The sequence below is a fragment of the Momordica charantia genome (genome assembly GCF_013281855.1).
Source record: "Momordica charantia cultivar OHB3-1 chromosome 1 unlocalized genomic scaffold, Mcharantia_2.0 BLBB01000001.1, whole genome shotgun sequence".
Taxonomy (NCBI): Eukaryota; Viridiplantae; Streptophyta; class Magnoliopsida; order Cucurbitales; family Cucurbitaceae; genus Momordica; species Momordica charantia.
Window position 1 is genome coordinate 17,596,962 of NW_028275157.1, and position 22,331 is coordinate 17,619,292.

The following is a 22,331-nucleotide window of genomic DNA, read 5'->3' on the forward strand; positions in this document are numbered from 1 at the left end:
CGTTTTTAGTATTTAAATTTAAATCTGTTTGACTTAGATATAAAACAAATCTCCCTCTCTCTCTTCCACATTTGTAGCATTGATATTGTCTACCTGGCTAACCGACATAATCTTTTGCAAAGGTTAAAATAAATTTTTACATTTATAATAATGCCTTCTCAACATTAAAATTTAAATTAGACATTGCAACGGTAAATCATATAAAATTATATATATATATATATATACACAAAATTATGGATAACTATTTTTTGTCTGTTATTCTTACTTTTTATGGCCAAATAAAACAAAGTTTTTTTTTTCTTAAAGAAAATCTATATATAGCTAACACCTCTATTTATAAGCAACCTTGTTAAGTTCTGATGGATTCAATTAAAGGGGCTTTTCCCCCTCTTTTGAGATTATTTTCAATCAAAGTTATGGCTGCCCAAATAATCACTTTGATTTAATATTTCTAATTTCCTAAAATTAAATTAAAAGAGAGATTGAGAAATATATATTGCAGAGGCAAGAGGAGTTGTTTGGATATATTTAACAATTGCTTCTTTGAAAGTTCTTTTTTAAATCTATTATTTTTATAATTTTGAATTGAAATTCAAAATCCCATATCGATCATATTAATTAAAATAAAAGAACAACATATTTAAATATATATATATATATATATATATATATATAATTTTTTTTGGTTGTAAAAAAACCAATAATCGTATCAATATAGAATTCTTTTATAAATCACCTCCTAAAAAGAGTTATTTTTAAAATTTTCCCCTCAATTGTTTTCACAAATGATCGTTTCCAAGCAAATGAAATTGTCCAAATAAAATTGGTAATTTAAATTTTCATCTTTTTAAAAATGATATAAGAAAATAAAAATATAACCGGCTTCAAATAAACTCCAAGTACTTTTTTTTTTTTACGTACTAAAAAAAGTAGTTTTTTTGACGTTAACTTATCATGCAACACTTGGAGATTTAAATGTGGTGGTGACTGTTGAGTGGGCTACCCTCAAATAATGGACATATTTTTAATTTTCATCTCAGTTCTTTCGATTCCTTTTTATTTTTTTAATAATTCACAAAATAAATTTGTTGAATACAATATGTGGGTGGGTTCGAACTCACGACCTCATAGTTGGAGGAAGTGTCAATTACCACTTAATTATGCTCACAATTTAGGTATAATATTAATTTCGCAAATAACTTTCGCTTTTTATATTCTATTTTTAAAACCACAAGCTTTATAAGCATTACTTTCCTTATGTATTTTTTTTCTTTTGCATTTTGTTTTTTCTTCTTTTATTTGCATAACTTTTATAAATATTTTTAAAATCTAAGCTAAATTTTCAAAAAAATAAAATAAAATCTAAAATCTAAAATTTTGATTTTTTTTTTCTTTTTTAATATAAAAATTTTGACTAAAAATTCAAATATATTTTAAGCCAAATGTAAAAACAAAAATTGTACAAACATAATAGAAAACTAAAAACGAAATAATTATCCCTAGGTCTCAACTTTAATATTTGTTTCAAAACTTTTGAAATATATCTTGTTTTTTATATAAGCTTTCAAATACTTAGTCTATTTTAAGGTCTCTTAACTTTTGCAACGAGTAAATTTTGATTATAACCTACCAATCTAATTTTTAAACTTTTATGGTTGCTATGTCAATTAGTGTCAGGACTCTAAAACTTTATTTTAATAGGTTCTTCGTCTATTTGGTTCTATTATATTTAAGAAAATTTTTAATACGTTTTGAACTTTTAATTTTGCGTTTGACAAATCCCTATCGTCAAATACCTTTAGTTTAGCGTCAAATACCTTTAGTTTAGTGTTTACGTAGTATGTTAATTGTATTATTTAAATATTATATGATGGTCTAATTTCAAACAAGTTCAAACATTTTGTAGCGTAAATATTAAATGGGAATTAAAGGCAAGATCAAGGACATATAAAAATCTTTGAAGGCAGAGGGATGGACTGTCCATAGATACAACCTTAAAAATTTAGAATAATAAAACTTTATTAATATACACATAAACTAAATAAATAGTCTTAAAAATATTTGGGGATGGAAAATTATAATTTAACAAACAGAAAAATACTTTAGCAAAATATTTTTAGGATCAAAAGGCATCATTTATGTTGTTGAATATGCTTCCTCGTACCTCAATTAAATTTCTCTATAACTCTTCTTCCATTCCTCTCCAATCATGTTCTTATTCTCTCTTTTTTTCTCTCTCTCTAGAGAATTCCAATGGCAAAAAATTTCATTACACAAATCTTCCACTTGTCAGCAACTTTCCCAGACAAAATATCATTAAAATTAAAAGCTTAATTATTGCCCTTCCATTTCATTTATTAATTTTTGTCCCAATCGTTCAACTAACTAAATTTATTTGATTTGATTTTCTGTTTGCAAAGTTCATTTTCTTTGTAACATACCTACTTCATGTAGTTTTATGTTTTTCAAAATTGGATTTATTTGCTTATAATTTCTACGCCTCTTTTTTCCTTCTTTAAGAACATTACTTCTAAAACGAACAAGCTTATTTTTTAACTAAAAATGAAGTTGTTATATATAAATATATAAATTGAAAATCACGACAACTTTGTTATATTATATTAGGTAAAATACTATTTGTTCTCTGCAATTTCAACTTTGGTTTATTTTGATCTCTACATTTTTAAAATGTTCATTTTAAAATATTCGTTTTGGTATTTGTATTTTTAAAAATTGATCATTTTAGCCATTTAATTTGATTTTTAATCTCATTTTTCTATCACAATTTTAACACGACACTACACTTAATATATTTCTTGAAATGTAACCATAATTTTATATTATGTGTAGAATTGGTGTTAACATTTTACAAATGTAGACCAAAATAATTTATTTTAAAAAATACAGGGATCAAATAAAACCTTTCAAAAATACATGAACTAAAGTTAATTCAATTGAAATTTTTGATACTTTCAAAGAGAAAAAAATAAACTTTAAAAATATTGGTAAATGGTTTGCATATATTTAAGGGACCAAATAATATATTAAAAGTAAAAAGTAAAAAGTAAGAAAATAAGAAAGTTTGTTGTTTGAAAAATAAAATGGAAAGGAACATATTTTAATCCAACCTCCACCAACAACAACTACCCATATATAAAGAACTGTTTGTCCACTTCCAATTCAACTTCTATTTCAAATCAATATTAACTTTTTGGGTAATAAATAAATAATTAAAAAAAGAGATGGAAAAAAAAAAGATAAAAAAAAAACAGTATGCAACCAACAAAAGTTGGAGATGGCAATGAATGACATGCACACGTGCGTAGCCAACTTTGCACGTGACATGGGGGATGGAGATTTTTCTTTTTGGTTTTAAATAAAAATAATAATAATAATTAGGTATTGGCAAATGATGAGGTGTGGCTTTCAAGCGTGTGAAGGGAGGGTGGGATTCACGTGAACGGCCCACCCCGAAAGTTCACACGTGAGATTCCAAACGTTAGGCTGTCAATCATCAATTCGGTTTTTGCAGTTGGTTCCAAAATATATATATATATATATATATATATATATATTTCTGGTCTTTCAAAATTCCAGTATAACATTTTATAAAAATCTTAGACCATTCCTATAAAATACTTTGATACATACGTAACACATTTCATTAATATAATACAAAATTTACTATTAAATTAAATGGATTTTTTATGCATAGTTCAAATACCGAAAAAAATCATTTAAAGTACAGAAATCAAAATATATAAAATATGAATTAAAATAAGATCAAGACATCAAAATTCGTTTTTTTTATTTTAATCTTAAAAAAAGTCATCAAAATTCCATAAAATATTCCTTGGTAAAAGTTTTGAATATATGTCAAAGCGAGCATAGTTAGCGGTAATTAGCACATATTTCAACCTAAGAAATTGTGAGTTTAAAATCTCACCCCACATGTTGTACTAAAAAAAGTTTCCAATATATACTAGCCTTCTAGAAAATGATTAAGATATTAACAACGGCTCGGAATTTCTTTTTGAAATAAAAACTACTAGGAATTTGGTTGTTTTTTTCAATAATTAAAATTTACTCTAATTCATGCATCATCATTTTTCTGGACAAATTATTCATGCATCAATCTTATAAATTTTGAGGTTTAGTCCATTTCCAATATTCAAAGTAGAAGATGACTATATGATTATATATATTAAAGAGACGCGTATTACTTATACCGATGGTAATAAATGATTAAATTTAATATTAAAAGGACTCATTTAAATAGACAGTTATTTAATATTATTAATCTAAAAATTTAGACGTTGAATTAAATAAATATTTGAACCCATTAATGAAAATATATAAAATAATGAAAATTTTGAAGCAACGGATAAGAGGTAAGGGTGTACACATGGGTTAGATTGGGATTGGGTCTTTAAATTGCTAAAATTTGGAAATTTATTAAATACTTGTAAACAAATTAACTACCTTAAGAGGCTGGGAGCGAAAAATGTAAGGGAAGTTGTGGTAGGTAGCAAACTCTATTATGTAAGTAAGAATTTTCGAATATATCAAATACTCATATTAGTAGTATATCAGTAACTTATATTAGTATTATAGTAGATGTATATCACATATTTTACATTCATATCAGATGTATATCACATACATATTGCAAGTACTATATCAAATATTTATATCAGTAATATATCAGATGTATATTACATACAAATATTAGTAGTAAGATGTATTACAGATGCATATCATTTGTGTAAACTTATCAAATTGGACCTCTGTTTTTTCTAAAAGATGTGATATTTGAAAAACCTAAATGTGATTACTATTTTGTTAATTTTACTAAATATTTTTCACATACTTGGAACTGCTCAAGGAAAGGATAAGGTGAGAATATGAACCCTAAAAGATATAATATTTTTGTTACCATGTACAGGATGCCGGTTCGAGTTGAGTCGACAAAAAAATTTCCATCCGCAAACCGAACTAATTTTTTAATTTTGCAAAAACCCAAATCGAATTATTGGAACGCCCCTAATAAGAGCAAATAAATGTACAGAGAAGAATGGAGCATGGTGTAAAGGGTAAGGACATCTCGAAACCCTAAAAAAAGCGGTTATGTGTGGCTTTCGGACCACACATACATGTCACAAACCAAGCCAACCTTTGTCTTAACCCCAACCTACGTCACGTGCTAATAATAATATTTTTCTAAATAAATTACTTTCAAAATTTACCAATTTTTAGATCAAATATTTAAATTTCCATAAAAACAGAGTATCCCGACCAACCTGTTACATTAGAGAGAAAGTACGTTTTGAATTCATTTCCTCTAATTTTTTTTTTTCAATTTTTTTCGTAGATCCACCCATCATTTATAATAATATTGTATTATTTTTTTTTAACTTTTCTACTGATTTGAATTATTGAAAATTAGTTGAAGATAATTGTTACGTAATATTTATAATTATTAAATTTATAAAATAAAGATTAAAAAGATACATCTAATTATCATCTTTTTTATTTCTTATTTTGCTGGTGAGATGATACTTGTCAGTTTAGTTCACTTTTCTTTGTACCTTGATTTTCATTTGCTTATATTTTACTAGGGCTCTTAGAAATACTAGCGAATCCAATCTGTAACGCTATTTACGAAATGACCAAACTGACCGTACCATATAAAATTAAATTTAATGAAATTAAGGTTTTCAGTAGGGCATTTTGGTCATTCATGACTCAAGGGGGAGCTAGTTGTAATTGGAGGTAAGGCTTTGGGATGACTCTGTGCTGTCCCCATCTTTTATTTTATTCCGCATTCGGTTCCCTAAAGGTCGTTTGCTAAAATAACCATCACGGGTGAGGTGACGTGTCCAATTTCAAAATTAATTTTATTAAATATCAAAGGGAAAAAGAAAATAACCATTAACCTGATATATATATATATATATATATATATATATATATATTACTTTTATTCCATTTCCCATCTCTATGCTTTTAAATTTTGGTCCCTAAAATGTATATAAGATATTTGTTCGACTATCCTTTGTAGATGGTATATAGGGTTTGGAGATTTCTTTTCCAGCTTTATTTTGTAATGAAATACTTTTAGAAGTGACGTTTACTAATTACTATTTATTAACTTTTTACTCATTAAAAATTATGGATATGATACTTTTATATTTTATATTATATTTGAGTTAAAGTTTGAATTGGATTGTAATATTATATTTATTGAAAGATATGAGTATCAATATGACACGTGTGATCAATATAAGAAAAGCTAATCGTTTGAAGTATAGTACTATGCAACCTATCATTTGGTGTTTTGGTCTAAAGGTTCAGACTGCTAAGTCGAACTTATCGATTTGCTACTTATTAGCTGCTTAACTCCCGACAATCACGATCTTGAGATTTAAGTTGACAATTTTTGATCTAGTTTGTAAGGAGAATGCAAACAAAGTCTCACATTGGTTAGGGAAGAGTATGATGCATGATATATAGATAGGTACAATTATTTCTATTGGTATGAAACATTTTGGATGAAAGCAAAAGTAAAGCGGACAATATCATACAATTATGGAGATACTTGAGGTACCGTTGTCTTTAACAAGTGGTATCAAAACCTAGCTGTAGTGCCTACTTTGTTTTTCAATATATATAATTTAATTATAAAAACTCTAAAGTTATACTTGTATGTTAAGCGTAATCTTAAAAAAAGAAAAAAATACTAAGAAATATGCGAGTGACAGAGTGAGTACTCAATTTAGGCGTAAATACCTCTGCTTTGAATGATATTAGAAATAAATACTTTAGAAACACATCGAGCTATTAATACTATCAAGCTTTCTTCCCAAGTAAATTCGGTGTTAAAAAATAAAAATAAAAAAGAAATGAACAAGACAAAGAAATAAATGAAACAAATAATTATTGATGTCATTAAATAGAAAAACACATTGGAAAGTGTGCTCTCTCTCACACCGTCACACACACACACAAAATACAAACAAAAAAAAAAACGAATGTTATAAATCTCACAAATTTTTATTACCTCTCTCTCCCTCTCTCCTGTATTTTTTTTGAATGATAAAAAATAAACAAAAATCAAAAGAGACAAATGGGGCAGGAAAATAAATAATACAAAAAAAATAAATACAAAAAGTGACGATGATGCCTTGGTAAAAGAAAGAGTAAGCGAGCGTAAGAACAACAGCGACCCCCTTCCCCTTTCTCTCTCTCTATTCTCTCTTTGTTTGTTGTTGAGAGAAAATATCAGTCACTTCCCTTCCCCTTCCCTCTCAATTTCTTTTACTTTCTCACCTCAATTCTCATCTACACACTCCCTCCTTCAATTTCCAGCTGAACCCGAAAGAAAGAAAACAAAAACATCAGAAACTCATATCCAAACCCTTCCTGTAGAGAGAGAAAAAGAATCACACACAAAAGAAAAAGAAAAACCATTTCTTGACAACTTTGCCTCTTTTGCAACTCTCTCACAGACACACAGGTAAGCTAATATTCATTCATTATTACAAACCCATCTCTTTTTTTTCTTTCCTTTTTAATTGAAATTAGTCTGTTTTTGAAGGAATTGAAGAAGAAAATTGGGGGATTGTATTATGCGGAGGGAATTGGTGGATTAATTTTGGATCCGGCGGCGATATGAAGGATCAGAAGAAGAAGAATAACTGTAATTATTGTTTATGATATGGGAATCGCAAAAGGTCCATTAATTTTGTCCAATAAGCCAACAACAAATTGTGCCAATTCTTCTATGTCCCACGATTATCATCAAGGAATCTTCTCCAGTTTCTCTAATGCCTTGGACAAATCACCCGCCCATCTCTCCGCCCACCTCCCGCCCCAGATCCGCCGCGACAAGCTCAGACCCGACGCCTTTGCCGACGATGACGCTCTCGCGCCTGTCGCGGACGACATAGATCAACAACACCACCAACAATTTCATCATGTCTACGCCGCACCCGGCGGGGCCATGTTGTCAGAAATGTTCAATTTCCCTCCGCCTCCCACTGCCGTCGAATTCTCCAACAGTTTTCGGACGTTGAGACCGCAACCTCCGCCGCCACCGCCGCCTAATTCGGCTGCGGCTGCGGCTGCCATGCAGCTTTTTTTAATGAACCCTCCGCCGCCGCCACCTCGATCGCCGTCTCCTCCTTCCACCTCCTCCACCCTCCATATGCTCCTCCCAAATCCACCCACCCCTCTTCACGGTTTCGACGGCGAGGCCGCTTTCGGGCAATTCGCCGTCGTCGAAAGTCAAGGGCTTTCACTCTCACTTCACTCGTCTTCCTCCTTGGACGCCGCCAAAGCTGATGAATTGCGTATTAGAGACAGCGGATTTCTGTATAATTATAATCAAGTCCACGGCGGCGGCGGCGGAAGTGGGTCGGCCGGGACATCCTCAATTTTGCAATATTCTTATAGAAATTCGGAGAATTCCCACGGCGGCCAGATTAATCACGTTGGATTTGGGTCGTCTTTGGGCGTGGTAAACGTATTGAGGAACTCCAAATTTGCGAAACCCGCACAAGAATTGCTTGAAGAATTCTGTAGCGTTGGAAGGGTTCAGTTGAAGAAGAGCAAATTCGGCAGTGCAAAGCAAAACCCTGACCCTGAAACTGCCGCCACCGGCGCCTCTTCATCGTCGAAGGACCAACCTCCCCCCTTATCAGCTGCTGACAGAATTGAGCATCAACGGAGGAAGGTCAAACTATTGTCCATGCTTGATGAGGCACGAATCTCTCTCTCTATTTTTTATTTTTTCTTCCTTTTACCTCTTTCTTTTTTTTTCACGAGTGAAAAATTTCATCTTTTTTTTTCCCCTAAGTTAATTAGTTTCTTCTGGGTGTTGTGGATTGTTGTGTTGTCGATTGATTGATTAGTTAATGGTTAATGAAGTTTAATCACTTGAAAAGCCGGCGGATCATCAATGATTTTCCACACAAAATAATAATAAGCGTAGCTTAATTAGCTAACACACAGCGACCAGGTTGGTATATGGTAGGGTTAGATTAGATTTCACAAGATTTAATTCCTCTTTCTTTTTTCTTTTTGTTCTACCAGATTTAATTGGTACCCACTTTGTGAAGATATATATATATATATATATGTATTTTCAGTTGAAACCTACAATTCTGGACATCATATATCATTAATTACTATATATAAATTTATTTTTCCTTATAAATTAAATTAAATAGATTATATAGTTGACCCAAATATAGGTAGTTAGAGAAGCAATTGATCTCATTCATTCATTCATTTATTTTTGGTTAAGAAAATTCAAACAAAAATGTCTGTCAATTTGGCCGCATTCGTAGAAGTTGAAAAACAATGGCGAGAAACACAAAGGATCGTCATCATCCTCATATTAAGTAATTAAAACCAACATGTGTTTCTTTAGTTGGATAAATGAGAGTCAAATGACGAGGTGATCAATATTTTGAGGGAAATTAAGTTAGAATTAGAGAAGAAGATTAAAAACTTGTGTGTTGTACTTGTACTCAGGTTGAGCGGAGATACAACCTATACCGGGAGCAAATGGCGATGGTGGTGAACTCGTTCGACGTGGTGATGGGGACGGGGGCAGCGGGGCCATACACGACGCTGACGCAGAAGGCGATGTCGCGGCACTTCCGATGCCTGAAGGAGGCCATAGCGGGGCAACTGAGGCAGAGCTACGAGGCGCTTGGGGAGAAGGGCGGGAGCGGGGGGCCCGGGATTACCAAGGGGGAGACGCCGCGCCTCAAGATCCTGGAGCAGACTCTCCGCCAGCAGAGGGCCTTCCACCAGATGGGGATGATGGAGCAGGAGGCCTGGAGGCCGCAGCGTGGCCTCCCCGAACGATCCGTCAACATTTTAAGGGCTTGGCTCTTCGAGCATTTTCTTCACCCGTAAGCATATCTATATCTATATCTAAATCCAAACATAAGTTAGATTAATCATTTTATTCTTTGTTTTCTGAAAACTTAAGTTTATAAACGTTAATTCCAAGCGAAGAGGGTACCTAAAAGTTGAATGTTAAATCACATCTCTTTCTCTTTCTCTATGTAGAGGCTATAGAGAGAGAGAAGAGATTATAGGGTTTGAGAGAAGGGAAGGGGAAATGGTGATGATGAATAGATAGAAGAATCTGATCAGAATTGAAAAAGAAACCAAAGGACTCTGATTGTCATTTTATGGTCTTTTTCTTCAGGTACCCCAGCGACGCAGACAAGCTTCTGTTAGCTCGACAGACTGGTTTGTCCAGAAATCAGGTTCCCTCCCTAAATCTCATCTCTTTTTTTCTTTTTAATCTAAATCCATATTATTACTATTATTATTCTTTTATTACATCACTCTCCCAAAATATATAATATTATCTTCAAACGAGATTGGAGATTGGAGATTGACGAAGGAGGATAATAAAATCCCCACACCAATTGTCCTTTGTTTTTTCATACGTTTTTCCTTTCTTTTTCTGTCGCTCATTAAATTCTCCCTTTTTACTTTTCTTACCTCTTTTCCCTTGAATTAAAATTATTTATTTATAATCTTTTTTTGGGTTTGCATGAAAAGCCAAATTCCGAAACTCGTCTGCTTTTCTTTTCTGCAGCTTTTACAATCAAAAACCCGCCATAGATTAGTACATCACCTTTATTATTTAATTTCTAAATGAATAACAACGTGGCAAATTTTTTGTTTTTTTTTTCTAATTTAAAAATTACAGGTTTCGAATTGGTTCATTAATGCGAGAGTTCGGCTGTGGAAACCGATGGTGGAAGAAATGTACCAACTTGAAGGCAAAGTAGAAGCAGATTCAGAAGACGATAGTACTACACAACCTAATAAAATCAATAACAACAAAACCCAAAACACTGCACAAAATCCAACGCCCACCACCGCCGCCACCGGCGCTCCACCACCACCGTCAACCGCCGACCAAGGCACGGCGGCGACGGAGATGTACTCGGAGCTGCACGATATGTGGCGCCATGGAAGCATGGTGGCAGAAAATTATGGGACCATCACTGGAGATCATGTAGCAGCAGCAGCGGCTGACATGAATGGGCCAACACTTATAAGGTTCGGGACCAGCGGTACGGCGTCTGGAGACGTGTCCCTCACTTTAGGGCTCCGCCACGCCGGAAACGCGCCGGCCGATAACCCGCCTTTCTCCGTCAGGAACTTTGGACACTCTTGAAAAAAGCTTCCCTTTTTCTTCCCCTTCCCCATATCAAGATCAACGCGGTACGAATAATCAATCAACAAAATCGAATCAGCCCTTTTGTCATTTTTGTTTTTGGATAGAAAATTAATTAATATATCATGGTCGAATCCCAGTACGTAGCACTAGCAGCAAATTTATGTGTAATTAGGGCTAGTTCTTTGTTGGGGTTGATTAAATTATTGTTAATTGTATAGTAGGGTTTTGTTGAATTCTTTTAGTTATGTACTTATCTCTAGCTATGAATGGCTTTATTGTTCTCTAAATGTTGGAAAAATTATTTGGGGAGTTTGTAGAATAATGTAATTATATGTATCAAAACCATTTTGCGGAGCTGTAAGAAAGAACAAAAAGAGATCATTATGTGTGTAATTTGAGATTATCTTTTGAGGCTTTAAGAACTAATTTATGTTAATTTTGTAATACCATAATAATCTTGGTCATTTAATCATTACTAAACAAGACATTTTATAGATGTTTGAACACATAGTATCTAGTTTTGATACTATGTTAAATCACCACGGAATGAATCAATAATTTAAGCGCTGATGACTTGTTATGATCGTTTGAGATTAATAATTGTATAATAAACTAAATTATAGGGTCAAAACTAAAACTTCAAAGAATATATGGATGAAATTGGCAAAGACATGAAAGAGCACAATGTAACTCTAACCTTACATTAAAGTATAGAAAGCATGACATTAAAATTGACAACACACAAAGATATGAGAATCATAATTTAGCCATCTACCTATATATAAGAAACTAGATATAGCTGTCACAGTCACAAAACATATATGAAGAACTATCAACTTGCAACAAATTTATTTTCCCTTTGAAAGGGGTTCTCCAAATTTGGTAGTTTTATTTTCTATGAAAGCTACATTTGCTATGTTTTAGGGCAACATATTTTCCATTTGCATCCACAGTATACATATAACAGCCAAACTATACAAGATAGGGTATTTTCTATTTATTTTTATTTTTTTACTGCCATATGTGTGAGTGAGTGTGTTGGGATTGGTCTTTTAATTATATATTTCACAATATAATTACTTAGTCACCAAACCCACCATGTTTCCTTAAATCACAAAACAATCATATGCAAAGCAACAACAACTTATTACCTAATATATATGCCTTTGTGTTGCCACTTACTTTTGTTTTGTTTTGTTTTTTTATTTATTTCACAAACATTACTTTTATATATATATATATATATATATCTAAACATTTAGCAATCCTTTTTTCTCATCTTTATTTGGTAAGATATAGGGTTTTAATAAGTTAAATTACCATCAATGAGAAAAGTTTGAGTGTGGTTAGATTATGACATGTCTTTGTAAAAGAAATGCCACGTGTACTAAAAATATGTGGGTGCAATACCACATCAAATTGATGCTAATTAAACCTATATGCTCAGTTTAGAGTTGGTTTGGTAAATATCTTGGAAATTGTTTTCTTATTTGTAAAAAGAAAAAAAAAAGGTTTATTTATAAATTTATAATGTACCTTTAAAAATATTATAAAGAGTTGGGTTCCGTTCGAAAAATGACCAATAAGAGGTTGGAAACGCAGCCGTCCCATCTAATTACTTATAAGAATAATGCAAGTCAAAGTCAGAATTTTCAAATTAAAAAACGTCATATAACAACAATTTTATAACCCATGTTTATAAAAGGACAATTTGAAATCTCAATCAACTTAATAAAAAAACAAACAAAAAGACAAAATTTTCAAAGAAATTTTCTTCCAAATTGATTGTTATATTCCTTTCAGAAAAGTTATCTGATTGGGAATTTATTTATTTAACTTTTGAGCTTATCAGTCTTGATTTTGAATCTCTAACCTTTCGTTCAAAGCTTTATATATCTTCTTAACCAATTGAATTAGGATCAAGTCAGTTTTTTTTAGTACAACACATGAGAGAATGAAAATTCGAACTAAACCTTTTAATCGAAGATATATAGGCGCTTTAACCAGTTAAGCTATGTTCAAGTTGATTATGTTCAAATTAGTTTGTGACTAGCTACTTCATGGTATGTATATACGTCATCTATTATATTTGTTACCATGTTTTTCCTATCAACATCGATGTTTAAAACCTTAACCTTGATATATATAAACCAATTGAAAAGAAAGAGAAAGAGAAAGAGACGTGATCGTAGGTGAGAAGGTTAATAGAGCGTGGTACTGAAAAACAGAAGAGAGGCCACATTGATTTTGTTAAAGAAACTTTATATGATGTTCCCTTCATATAAAGGGCATTCTCTCACTTTGTTGCCCAAATTCAACTCTTTAATACCACAGACAGACACAGTGGATAAAACCATTCAGCCTTCTCAGACACTATACATCACACAAAGCACCAAATTTAGTGGGTCTCTGCCTGTTTGTGTTTTTATTGTTTGTCTTTAATTCTCAACACTGTTTTTTTTTTTTTTTTTTCTTTCGTACACATTCATCTTTTTGTTCCAAATTTCCATTTTCATCCTTCAAATTTCCTTCAACTATCACACACAGTGAATTCAATTTTCGCACGTAAATTTTTTTTTTCTCTTTCAATTAATGTGTATGTCAGGTAGCCCACTCTCTCTCTTTTTTTTTTTTTTTTTTGGGAATGTGGGTTGGTCAGAAATTTAGGTTTTCATTGAATGTGAAATAAATACTGTTTTTTTTTTTTTTTTTGAGAGGGGAGTGGTGGAAGAGGCAGAGAAAGGGCTAAAAAATATTAAATAATTTCTGGAGAAATTATGAGGGGAGACTGAAGAGAAATAATAAAAACTCAATGATTTTTTTTTATTACAAAGGGTGAAGTGATGGTCTGAATCTGCAGAATGGTTTGTTTGTCTTGTTTACGTACGCGGGCACGCATCCGGCACGTGATTTCAAACCAACCAAACCAACCGGCAGCCAACAAACCCAACATCAATTTCCTAAAATTTTAATAATTATGTCGTCATAATTTTTGGTCCCACATGGGCTTCCTACCTGGGCCGGCCCGCATGCCAATTTCACCTCTTGGGCCCATCCCTGACGTCTTCTTCATCTGGGCCCAACTTAATTAGGGCTCCTCTGTATTCAATTCTGACCCATTACCCACTTCACTTACATGTCATTCTTACAAATATCGCTTTATATTTCCTCACAGATATCTCTTCTACATACATTTTCTCCTAGCACTACTTTTTCTTTTGTTTTTTATTAGAATTCTTAGTGAAATAATTACTTTTTTTAAAATTTTAAAAAGTTAATTTAGATTTTGAAAACGTTGTTAAAAAAAAAAACAAGGAAATGAAATAGCAAGTAGAGTTTATAATTGCTAAGTTAAATTTTCAAAAAGTAGAAAATAAAAAACAAATTGATTAATCAAACGAGCCAATCCAACCATTTTCACACTTGTTTCTTTGTGTTATATAATTTCATTTTTTTAAATATAAATCAAAAAGAGCTCATGCTTTTTTCCCTTGTTCGTCGTTCTACCCATATCCTTTGCTAATCTCTTAAATTAGATTGTTTTAGCTCTTTTTTTTCCTTCAAAAAATTATTTAATTATTATTCTTCTTGTAATTAGTCAGAACTTTTTTATAAAAAATGTAGTTTCAATACTTTATGAAAAAATATTAGGTTTAAAAATATTATTGTGATCTATTATAGTCTTTGTACTCTTGAAACGTATATTTTAGTTTCTATATTTGCAACTTTTATCCGTTATAATCTCTATTCAATAAATTTTTTGAAATGTATTCATAATTTTTTTTTTCCTTTTAAGAGTATAACAATTAAAACGAACCTTTTGAAAGTACAAAGACTAAAATAAACATAAGTTGAAAAGAAAAGGACCGAAATTTTTAATAAAATAAAATGAATGGTTCTCCTTTGACTCTTCATTTTGTATATATCTCACTAATTGTTGGGGATGAATTTTCCTGTACGGCAAGTCCCTATACATTTTTTGTTTTCCCATTTTATTTCAGAGTTGGACAATAAATTCCCAAATTTCAAACCCAACCCATCCCAGTCCACAATCTTAGATCCTCCAATTTTGTTAATTTATTACTCATATTTTGTTCATACTATATAATAACTTGCCAAAGTAATTTTGCGTTTGAAGACATGATCATATGCATGATAATTTCAAGTCTCCAGTAATTTGAAATTTTAGAAAGAAATCAATCAACAGATCTATAAACCAGTTTTATAAAACAACTTGCAGAAAACACACCCATAGCTCTATCTTGGTGTTACAAAGTAAATTTCAATAGCATAAGCAAAGAAAAGCAGCCAACACCTTGATTTTCAACTTCAACAAGGATGAGTAATGATAACAGAGGTGCATTCCGAGTATAAAATGCACATCCGACTGATACTACTACATTCAAATTGAACTCAAACAGAGCAATTCACTTCATCGAGATCATTCTCGATGATATTCGAAATTCATTCGACATAATAAACTATAAGCAATACACTTTGCCTGCCCCCCAATGGTCAGTTTTTGTTCATCTTCAACTCAGAGAGAGATGCTTGAACGATCCATATCTATACTTGCATTCCATCATATGCTGGCACTGGCATGTATTTAAGGCCCCAACTGGGGTGTGATTGAGCAATCTTGCTGGTGAATGCTTCCTTGTGCCTCAACATAGGGTCGAATGAAGGTCCGACGCCACCAAACCTCGAACGCTCGTTGGAGATTTGGGCAGCTATCCCCAACCTTCAGAAAACTGCCCAACCAAGTTAGCAGAATGCTCTGCTGATCCTCTAGAGGTAGAGTGAGGATCGTCCGACCAATTCCTTCCTCCACGACCTTTCGATCAAACGACCCACAACCGTGTTTTAACCAGCTATAATCATTGATCAACGGTTCTAACCATGTGTGTAACAACAGTTTACGGGTCTCCTTTGCTGGTAAGAGCTCTCCTTTGCCAATGCCAACGAATAACCTTGCTGTTATGCAGCTAACATGGTAACGAGAAACAATAGGCAACTTCGCATGTAGAGCGGCTAGTTCCTGATGCTTCGACCACATAACTGCAAACTCATCAGCTGCTTGCCTGTCAGCTAAGATCTCAAGCAACCACGAAAGGTTATCAGCCTCTAGAGTGATTTGCTTCAGCACCGGTTCTTTCCTGTCCACTGATCTGTCAGTAAAATCAGTTTCAGCAGCCTGCTGGAAGAGGCACAGTAGTGAAGACAAACAGTTTCTACAAGAAGAGTAAATAATTTCATTGCAAATGTCGGTTGAACTCGCATGGCTGGGGACACTCTGGTTCTCCCTAAGGAGCCTCAGGACCACCAATTTCATTTCCCGTCGGCCTCTCTCCTCATTGCTTCTAAGAACAAGTTCGATGATATGGGAAAGAGTGTCTTTATGGGGTTTAGACACACCAGCAGACACTCGTTTCAGTACTGGGCTCACTCCAATGCCCTCACTTTGAAGTCGGAGGATGGACGTGACAACCTTCTCTTCTTCTTCATCACCAACCCAAGGGACAGCTTCCAAGTATTCTAGACATGATTGCATGCATGACTTGAAGCCAAGAAATTCAGCAACCTGCAAGGCAAACAAAACAAGTATCTTAGGTAAATTTGATCTCCACTACACATGCTAAAAGAATTCATTCAACATAAGATAACAAGATCTCATTTCAAATAACCTGATTTGATATTTGGAGTATTTTTTAGAAAATGCATATGAAATCGTCCATGAAGATCCTTGATTTAGAACCTTCCCATTAATCTTTCCACAGATACCTAAATTTAAGTTTTTTTTTTTTTAATAACTGGGAGTCAAAGGAAAATGTAACCCATGTACTTCCCAATTTCAATTTATATGCCTCGACAATAGTATAGTAACCAATTCTCTGACTTGATTTATCCAAAATTGCTTCAATACTTCTAACAGCAATCAAATATTACTAACCATTTCTATATATGCAGCTTTCAAGTAGAGCAGAGTAGGAATTAAGAATCTATTAAACCCCAATATGGTAACTAAAAAAGATTTATCGAAGGATCTTTTGAGTCTTACCATCATCTTTTTCTCATGTATGCATATACACACCACATAGCTTCTCCAAGCATCTTTAGATACACATCAGAAATGATGATACTTCCAGTGGCAAGACCAATGACATCCTTTCAACTCTAGCCACTCAACCTCAACTGGCCACTTTACTTATTATCTTTTTGTTCCAAAACTAATAATGAATGAAGAATAAAAATTTGAGCTAAACAGCATTCAAGAGTAATAGAATCATAAATTTTAGTATTTTGAAGGTCTTAAAACTACTTAGCTAAGTTGCAAGAATGCCCAATTATGTCACACTCAAGAGTCTAATGGTGTGTTTGGGAGTGATGGTAGCAGTAGTGATTTAAAAAAAAAAAAAATTTAAGAATAATTGGTTTTCCAAAATCACCCCCAAGTGATACCTTAAAAGTGATTTTCTCATGCCAAAATCACTCTCAAACACACCCTAAAGAGTGTACTATACGTTTGCACAGTACACTTACTCATATCTGTACTGTATGGTCCTCACCCTCGTATACCATCCTCTTACTTGTGACTGTTAATGCTTCAACGACTGTATCGCGATACACCCACCACAATATATCAAGTATTTTTAGTGAACTTCTGTTTTGAACCACTAGGATTGCAACAGGTAATAACCATCTCATGCCCTCCTAGTAGAAAAGATCATATTTATTATAATGTGATTCATAATTTTCAATCAGGAAGCACAAACAACCGAATGAAACATCACAATGTCATAAGAACAGAAGGACAAACAATATTCTTGAAATGTATGATTATAACATGCTATGACTATAAGAATTCGCTTATTACCTTCAGAATTCGCAGAACACGAGAAACATTTTGCTTCATCAGCCATTGCTTCATTTCTTTGCAGTACATCAATCCCACAGTTTCAACATATATTTCAACATCTTCACAATCACCAATTTCCAGAGAGGAACCTTCTTGATCAGAAAGTTTATTGGCAAAAAAGGTACTATTATCCATCAAAACATTTTTATGAACGCTTAACTTCACCGAAAATCCTTGCTTCCCGAGTAAAACAACCTTTATATTACTTGTCCCAGGCTCGCCAAACTCAATTGCTATTTTTCTTGGCATATTTTCAATCTTAGGTCGTGATACCCTATGTACAGCCTCTGGGGCACTAAAGCCAGAAGTATCAGCATTGCCTTTTCGGTCATCATCAGAAACAGCAGCTGACCGTGATCTCGTAAGTGCTGGCTTTCTATCAGTCACAGGGGATGATTTCTTCTCGACAGGGATCTTAGGGGGAAGGGAGGCAGGTTTAGGTTTGTTTAGAGTATTTTGACTTTTGAGGGTCTTCTGAAAAACAACAGGAGAAGGGCAGCACCAAAAACCTTCTGGGGTTACAGCAATTGGAACATTTTTAATCTTGGTTTGGCCTTGTTCTACTCTAGTTAACCTTATTTCAGCCATTCTTATTGATTTATTGCAGCTTGTTTAAATATGGTAAACAGAGCACATTAAGAACAAAAGACCCACAGCACCTCAGAACAGCCGCAAAAGCTTTCTACACAAAAAGATACGTACTCGAAGATAAAAGAGGAAAGTAAGATGTGGAAGAAACTTACAGCCTCCTACTTTCTGAATCAAACACTCCAAGCTTTGAACTGAACGACCACATGCACAAAGTGCATCTCTAACTCAATTTAAGCACCCAATTTATAACCTTTTGATATTAGAAGATCAGATCAGACGACAGACGATCCAAATTTAGCAGAAAGATGAAATGGAAGGCAAATGGAAGAAGAACTGTATTTTCAGCCAAAAGCAATTGGTACTCGGATCGCCCCTTCGCCCCTAATTTGCTTCAGAATCGAAAGCATTAAAACCATCACCGAGAGATTCGCAGCCTCGTACATTTCCTTTCGGAGACAGCGTACAAAACTCAAACATCCGCGCACTGAATTTCATTGTTCCATTTGCAGACTAGAGATTCTTAAATCTTCCCAAAGACCCAAAACTCACCACCATCTGTTCTGGATTGCGATAATATCAGTGCCAAAGTGAAGAAGACCTGAGAGAGAGAAGTCTGAGAAAACCCACCTCTTATTCGAAACCGCGACTGCGTATTATGATTGAAAAGCGAGCTCCGGTGTCAAGCATCAAGGGAACCAGCGAACAAAGCCTTGTAAATGGAATAATTAGTGAAGAGACTCTTTTACTTTGTGAAGTAAAGAAAAAATCAGAAGACCCACAAAAGAAAAAAGAAAAAAAAAAGTGAAAGGAAGAGGTGGGAATGGCTCTACTTTATCACCTACCGATTTGCCTCCATCTCGCTTTTGATGATTGTAGCTCCATGTGGGTCTCTCAGAATTTGTTTGCACAACTTTTTTTTTTCTTTCTTTTTTCTCTGCAATCTCTCTCTTTCTGTTTCGCACTCACGAAGCTTTCTCAGTAATCAAACAGGCACGCCCCTCCTCATCATTTCCAATTCTACTTTTGAAATTTTATTGGGGTTCCCAAATGGCTTGGTTTCACTTTCATCTGTGGATATTCTAGGCATGCCCAAAATGAGAAGCCCTTCGCTTTCAGTGGCCACGATGGTAATATATCCTGAACGTTAATTGTCAGTTCAGTGACTTAAATGCCCTCACCCCATTGTTCAATTGAGCTCAAAGAGGGAGCAATAATGGAGGACAAGGGCATCTCCAGAAAAACAACATTTTTTTTTCTTGATTTTCTCAGTGGAAAGCTTCGGATTTCATGGGGTTGTGGGGGCGGATGATGGAAAATGATGGGAAATGAGGATGGTACAAAAATCCTAACAACATGCAAATGTCTTCTCTGAAGCTTCACTACATGCCCCTTGTTCTTACCTGTTTTGTTTTGCTAACTCTCATTTCAAAATTGGTTTAACTTCAAAATCAAGTTCAAACAAATTCGATTAAGATATGTGAAGCCACTGATGTCACAAACAAAAAACAAACAAAAGCAATATGAATGATGTTGGTGGGCCAAACTGAAATTATAGAACTGAGATTTGGATTAGAAGAATTAATGGGTTGAGAAAGAGAGAAGAAATAATTTTGAATTGCAAACTTAGCTTGAGATACACTATCTAGTCAAAGCAAATTCAACTTGGGTTCTAAATAATTGGAGAAATTTTCCCCTCCAACAACCTCATCTCCCCCAAAGCAACCTCATTTGTCAAAGCTCAGATTTCTTACAGCTCTTCCTCCAATCAGAACTTAGCTTCCCATAATTCCAAATCAAAGTTTGCCTGCATGATCTCTTGTCAAGATTTTCCATGTTGGGTCCATGTTTTAAGTAATAATTAAAGCTCAAAAACCTCCTTGAAGACGTTTGCTATCTTGTTTTGTTCCTCCCCTTTCTTTCATCATTTTTCCATTTCTTTTTGGTTTTTGATGTATTTGCTTTAGTTTAGACAGAGAGAGAAGGAGAAGGAGAGTAGACAACATCACCATCATGAAGACAGATCAGATGGCCAAATATGAAACATTGTCTTGGGAAGCTTTTTGACTTGTTTTCTTTTCTTTAATTTATTATTTTGATTTCTAGGTTTTGTGGTTGATGATTTATGTTGAGTGCAATTTTTGAGTGAGGCATTATTTCCATTTTTTTTATGGGATAAGAAATAGTTTTATAGGAATTTATATTCTATCCCATGCTATAATGTCAATACCCATTTTATCCTCGTAAATTTTTGAACCTCCGACCTCTAAACAAGTAATAAGATGTCTTAACTAATAAATTGAATTTATCTTGATTTATTTGTAAGATAGTTCATTTTGATCAATTTTATATTTGAATTTACCTTCATGATATGATTAATATCTTCTCACAACTAAATTAAAATAAAAGTGTTCGTCAATCAATCAACAAACCAAACAAAAGTAAACCACCAAATATTCAAAAGTATTTTATACCCAAATTCAACAAAAAAAAAAAAAAAATTAAGTACTTGATTCTAACTATAAAATGAATTAGATAATAAATAAGTCTCAAACTTAGTAACAAAATGTCAAGTCTCCATTTACTTAAATTTTAAGATTTAATTGGATAGAACTGAAATTTTTTTAATTAAATTTGACTCCCTGATTTAATAGGGGTAAAACGTGAACTTTTTCAACAAACATATTGTCAATTTGAGGTCTTATAATTATAATTTAAAAAGTTAACCAAAGTTTAATGGTATTTATTTCAACTTTCTATATAGATAAAACCATATATCATATTAATGTAACTCAATAGTTTCTACATATTTACAAAAGTATTAAAATAAAATATATGAACTGAGTTAAAATAAATGAAAAGTACTAGAATCATAATGGAAGGATGGTGTAATTTTTTTAAAAAAAATTAAAATATATTAAAAGGAAGAAGAAGAGAGAGGTCAACATAACCATAATTCGACTGATTAAAGCATATATACCCAACTAAAACGTCATGAATTTGGATCGACAACACACATGTAGTACTCAAGGGAAAAAAATATTGTAACTAATAAATGGGGTATGAGAGAGAAATAATTGAGAAAGGTAGATGAGTAGTGATTGGTGTAAAAATGGGCCAACGGCAACTACTCCAAATGTTACATAGCTCATGGCCTCGTTGTCAAACCTTTCCTGTCAGCATAGTCTTATTTAATTTCTAATCTACAAACTCAGCCTTCCCATATGCAAAATCTTTCCCTTTGAATGCAACTCCCTCCTCCATCACTGTCAATCCTCACATGAAAATAACTCAATTGACTCAAGCATACATCATCAACTAAAAATCGAGTTTGAACCTCCGCCCATATCACTTTAGATGTTAATCGGCAGCAACGCTATGTATGTACTTGAGAATTGAAAAATGATAGATATTACAAATGTATAACTTAAAGGTAACAACTTGTTTTTACAAGTATAACGATATTATTTGTAGGCTTAAAACAAAAGTTTTGGATTGTTTATCTTTACGAAGATTATAACCTCTTCTTAGAGGTTATCTTAAACTTTAAACAACATCCATCAATCACTTTCAAGCGCCTTCATTTTGGGTTGGCTCATAAATGAATAA

The 22,331-nt window shown here is 33.1% G+C and overlaps 2 protein-coding genes across 3 annotated transcripts; one reads left to right on the forward strand and one right to left on the reverse strand.

The window, feature by feature from the left end:
- Positions 1-7,201: 7,201 nt before the first annotated feature.
- Positions 7,202-11,505, forward strand: LOC111005946 (BEL1-like homeodomain protein 2). The gene is made up of 5 exons (XM_088119854.1): positions 7,202-7,519; positions 7,601-8,764; positions 9,541-9,926; positions 10,229-10,289; positions 10,742-11,505. The coding sequence occupies exons 2-5, from the start codon at positions 7,721-7,723 to the stop codon at positions 11,213-11,215; spliced, it is 1,965 nt and encodes a 654-aa protein (XP_087975980.1). The 5' UTR covers positions 7,202-7,519; positions 7,601-7,720; the 3' UTR covers positions 11,216-11,505.
- Positions 11,506-15,414: 3,909 nt separating this feature from the next.
- On the reverse strand, positions 15,415-20,291 carry LOC111005549 (BTB/POZ domain protein). Of its 2 annotated transcripts, none has more exons than XM_022277075.2 (4): positions 19,568-20,291; positions 19,353-19,434; positions 18,093-19,280; positions 15,415-16,799 (listed from the first exon to the last, which is right to left on the reverse strand). In XM_022277075.2, the coding sequence occupies exons 3-4, from the start codon at positions 18,720-18,722 to the stop codon at positions 15,825-15,827; spliced, it is 1,605 nt and encodes a 534-aa protein (XP_022132767.1). In that variant the 5' UTR covers positions 18,723-19,280; positions 19,353-19,434; positions 19,568-20,291; the 3' UTR covers positions 15,415-15,824. The 2 variants fall into 2 exon arrangements, with proteins under 2 accessions (XP_022132767.1, XP_022132768.1); XM_022277076.2 differs by having other exon boundaries at positions 18,093-19,285.
- Between the last annotated feature and the right edge of the window lie 2,040 nt (positions 20,292-22,331).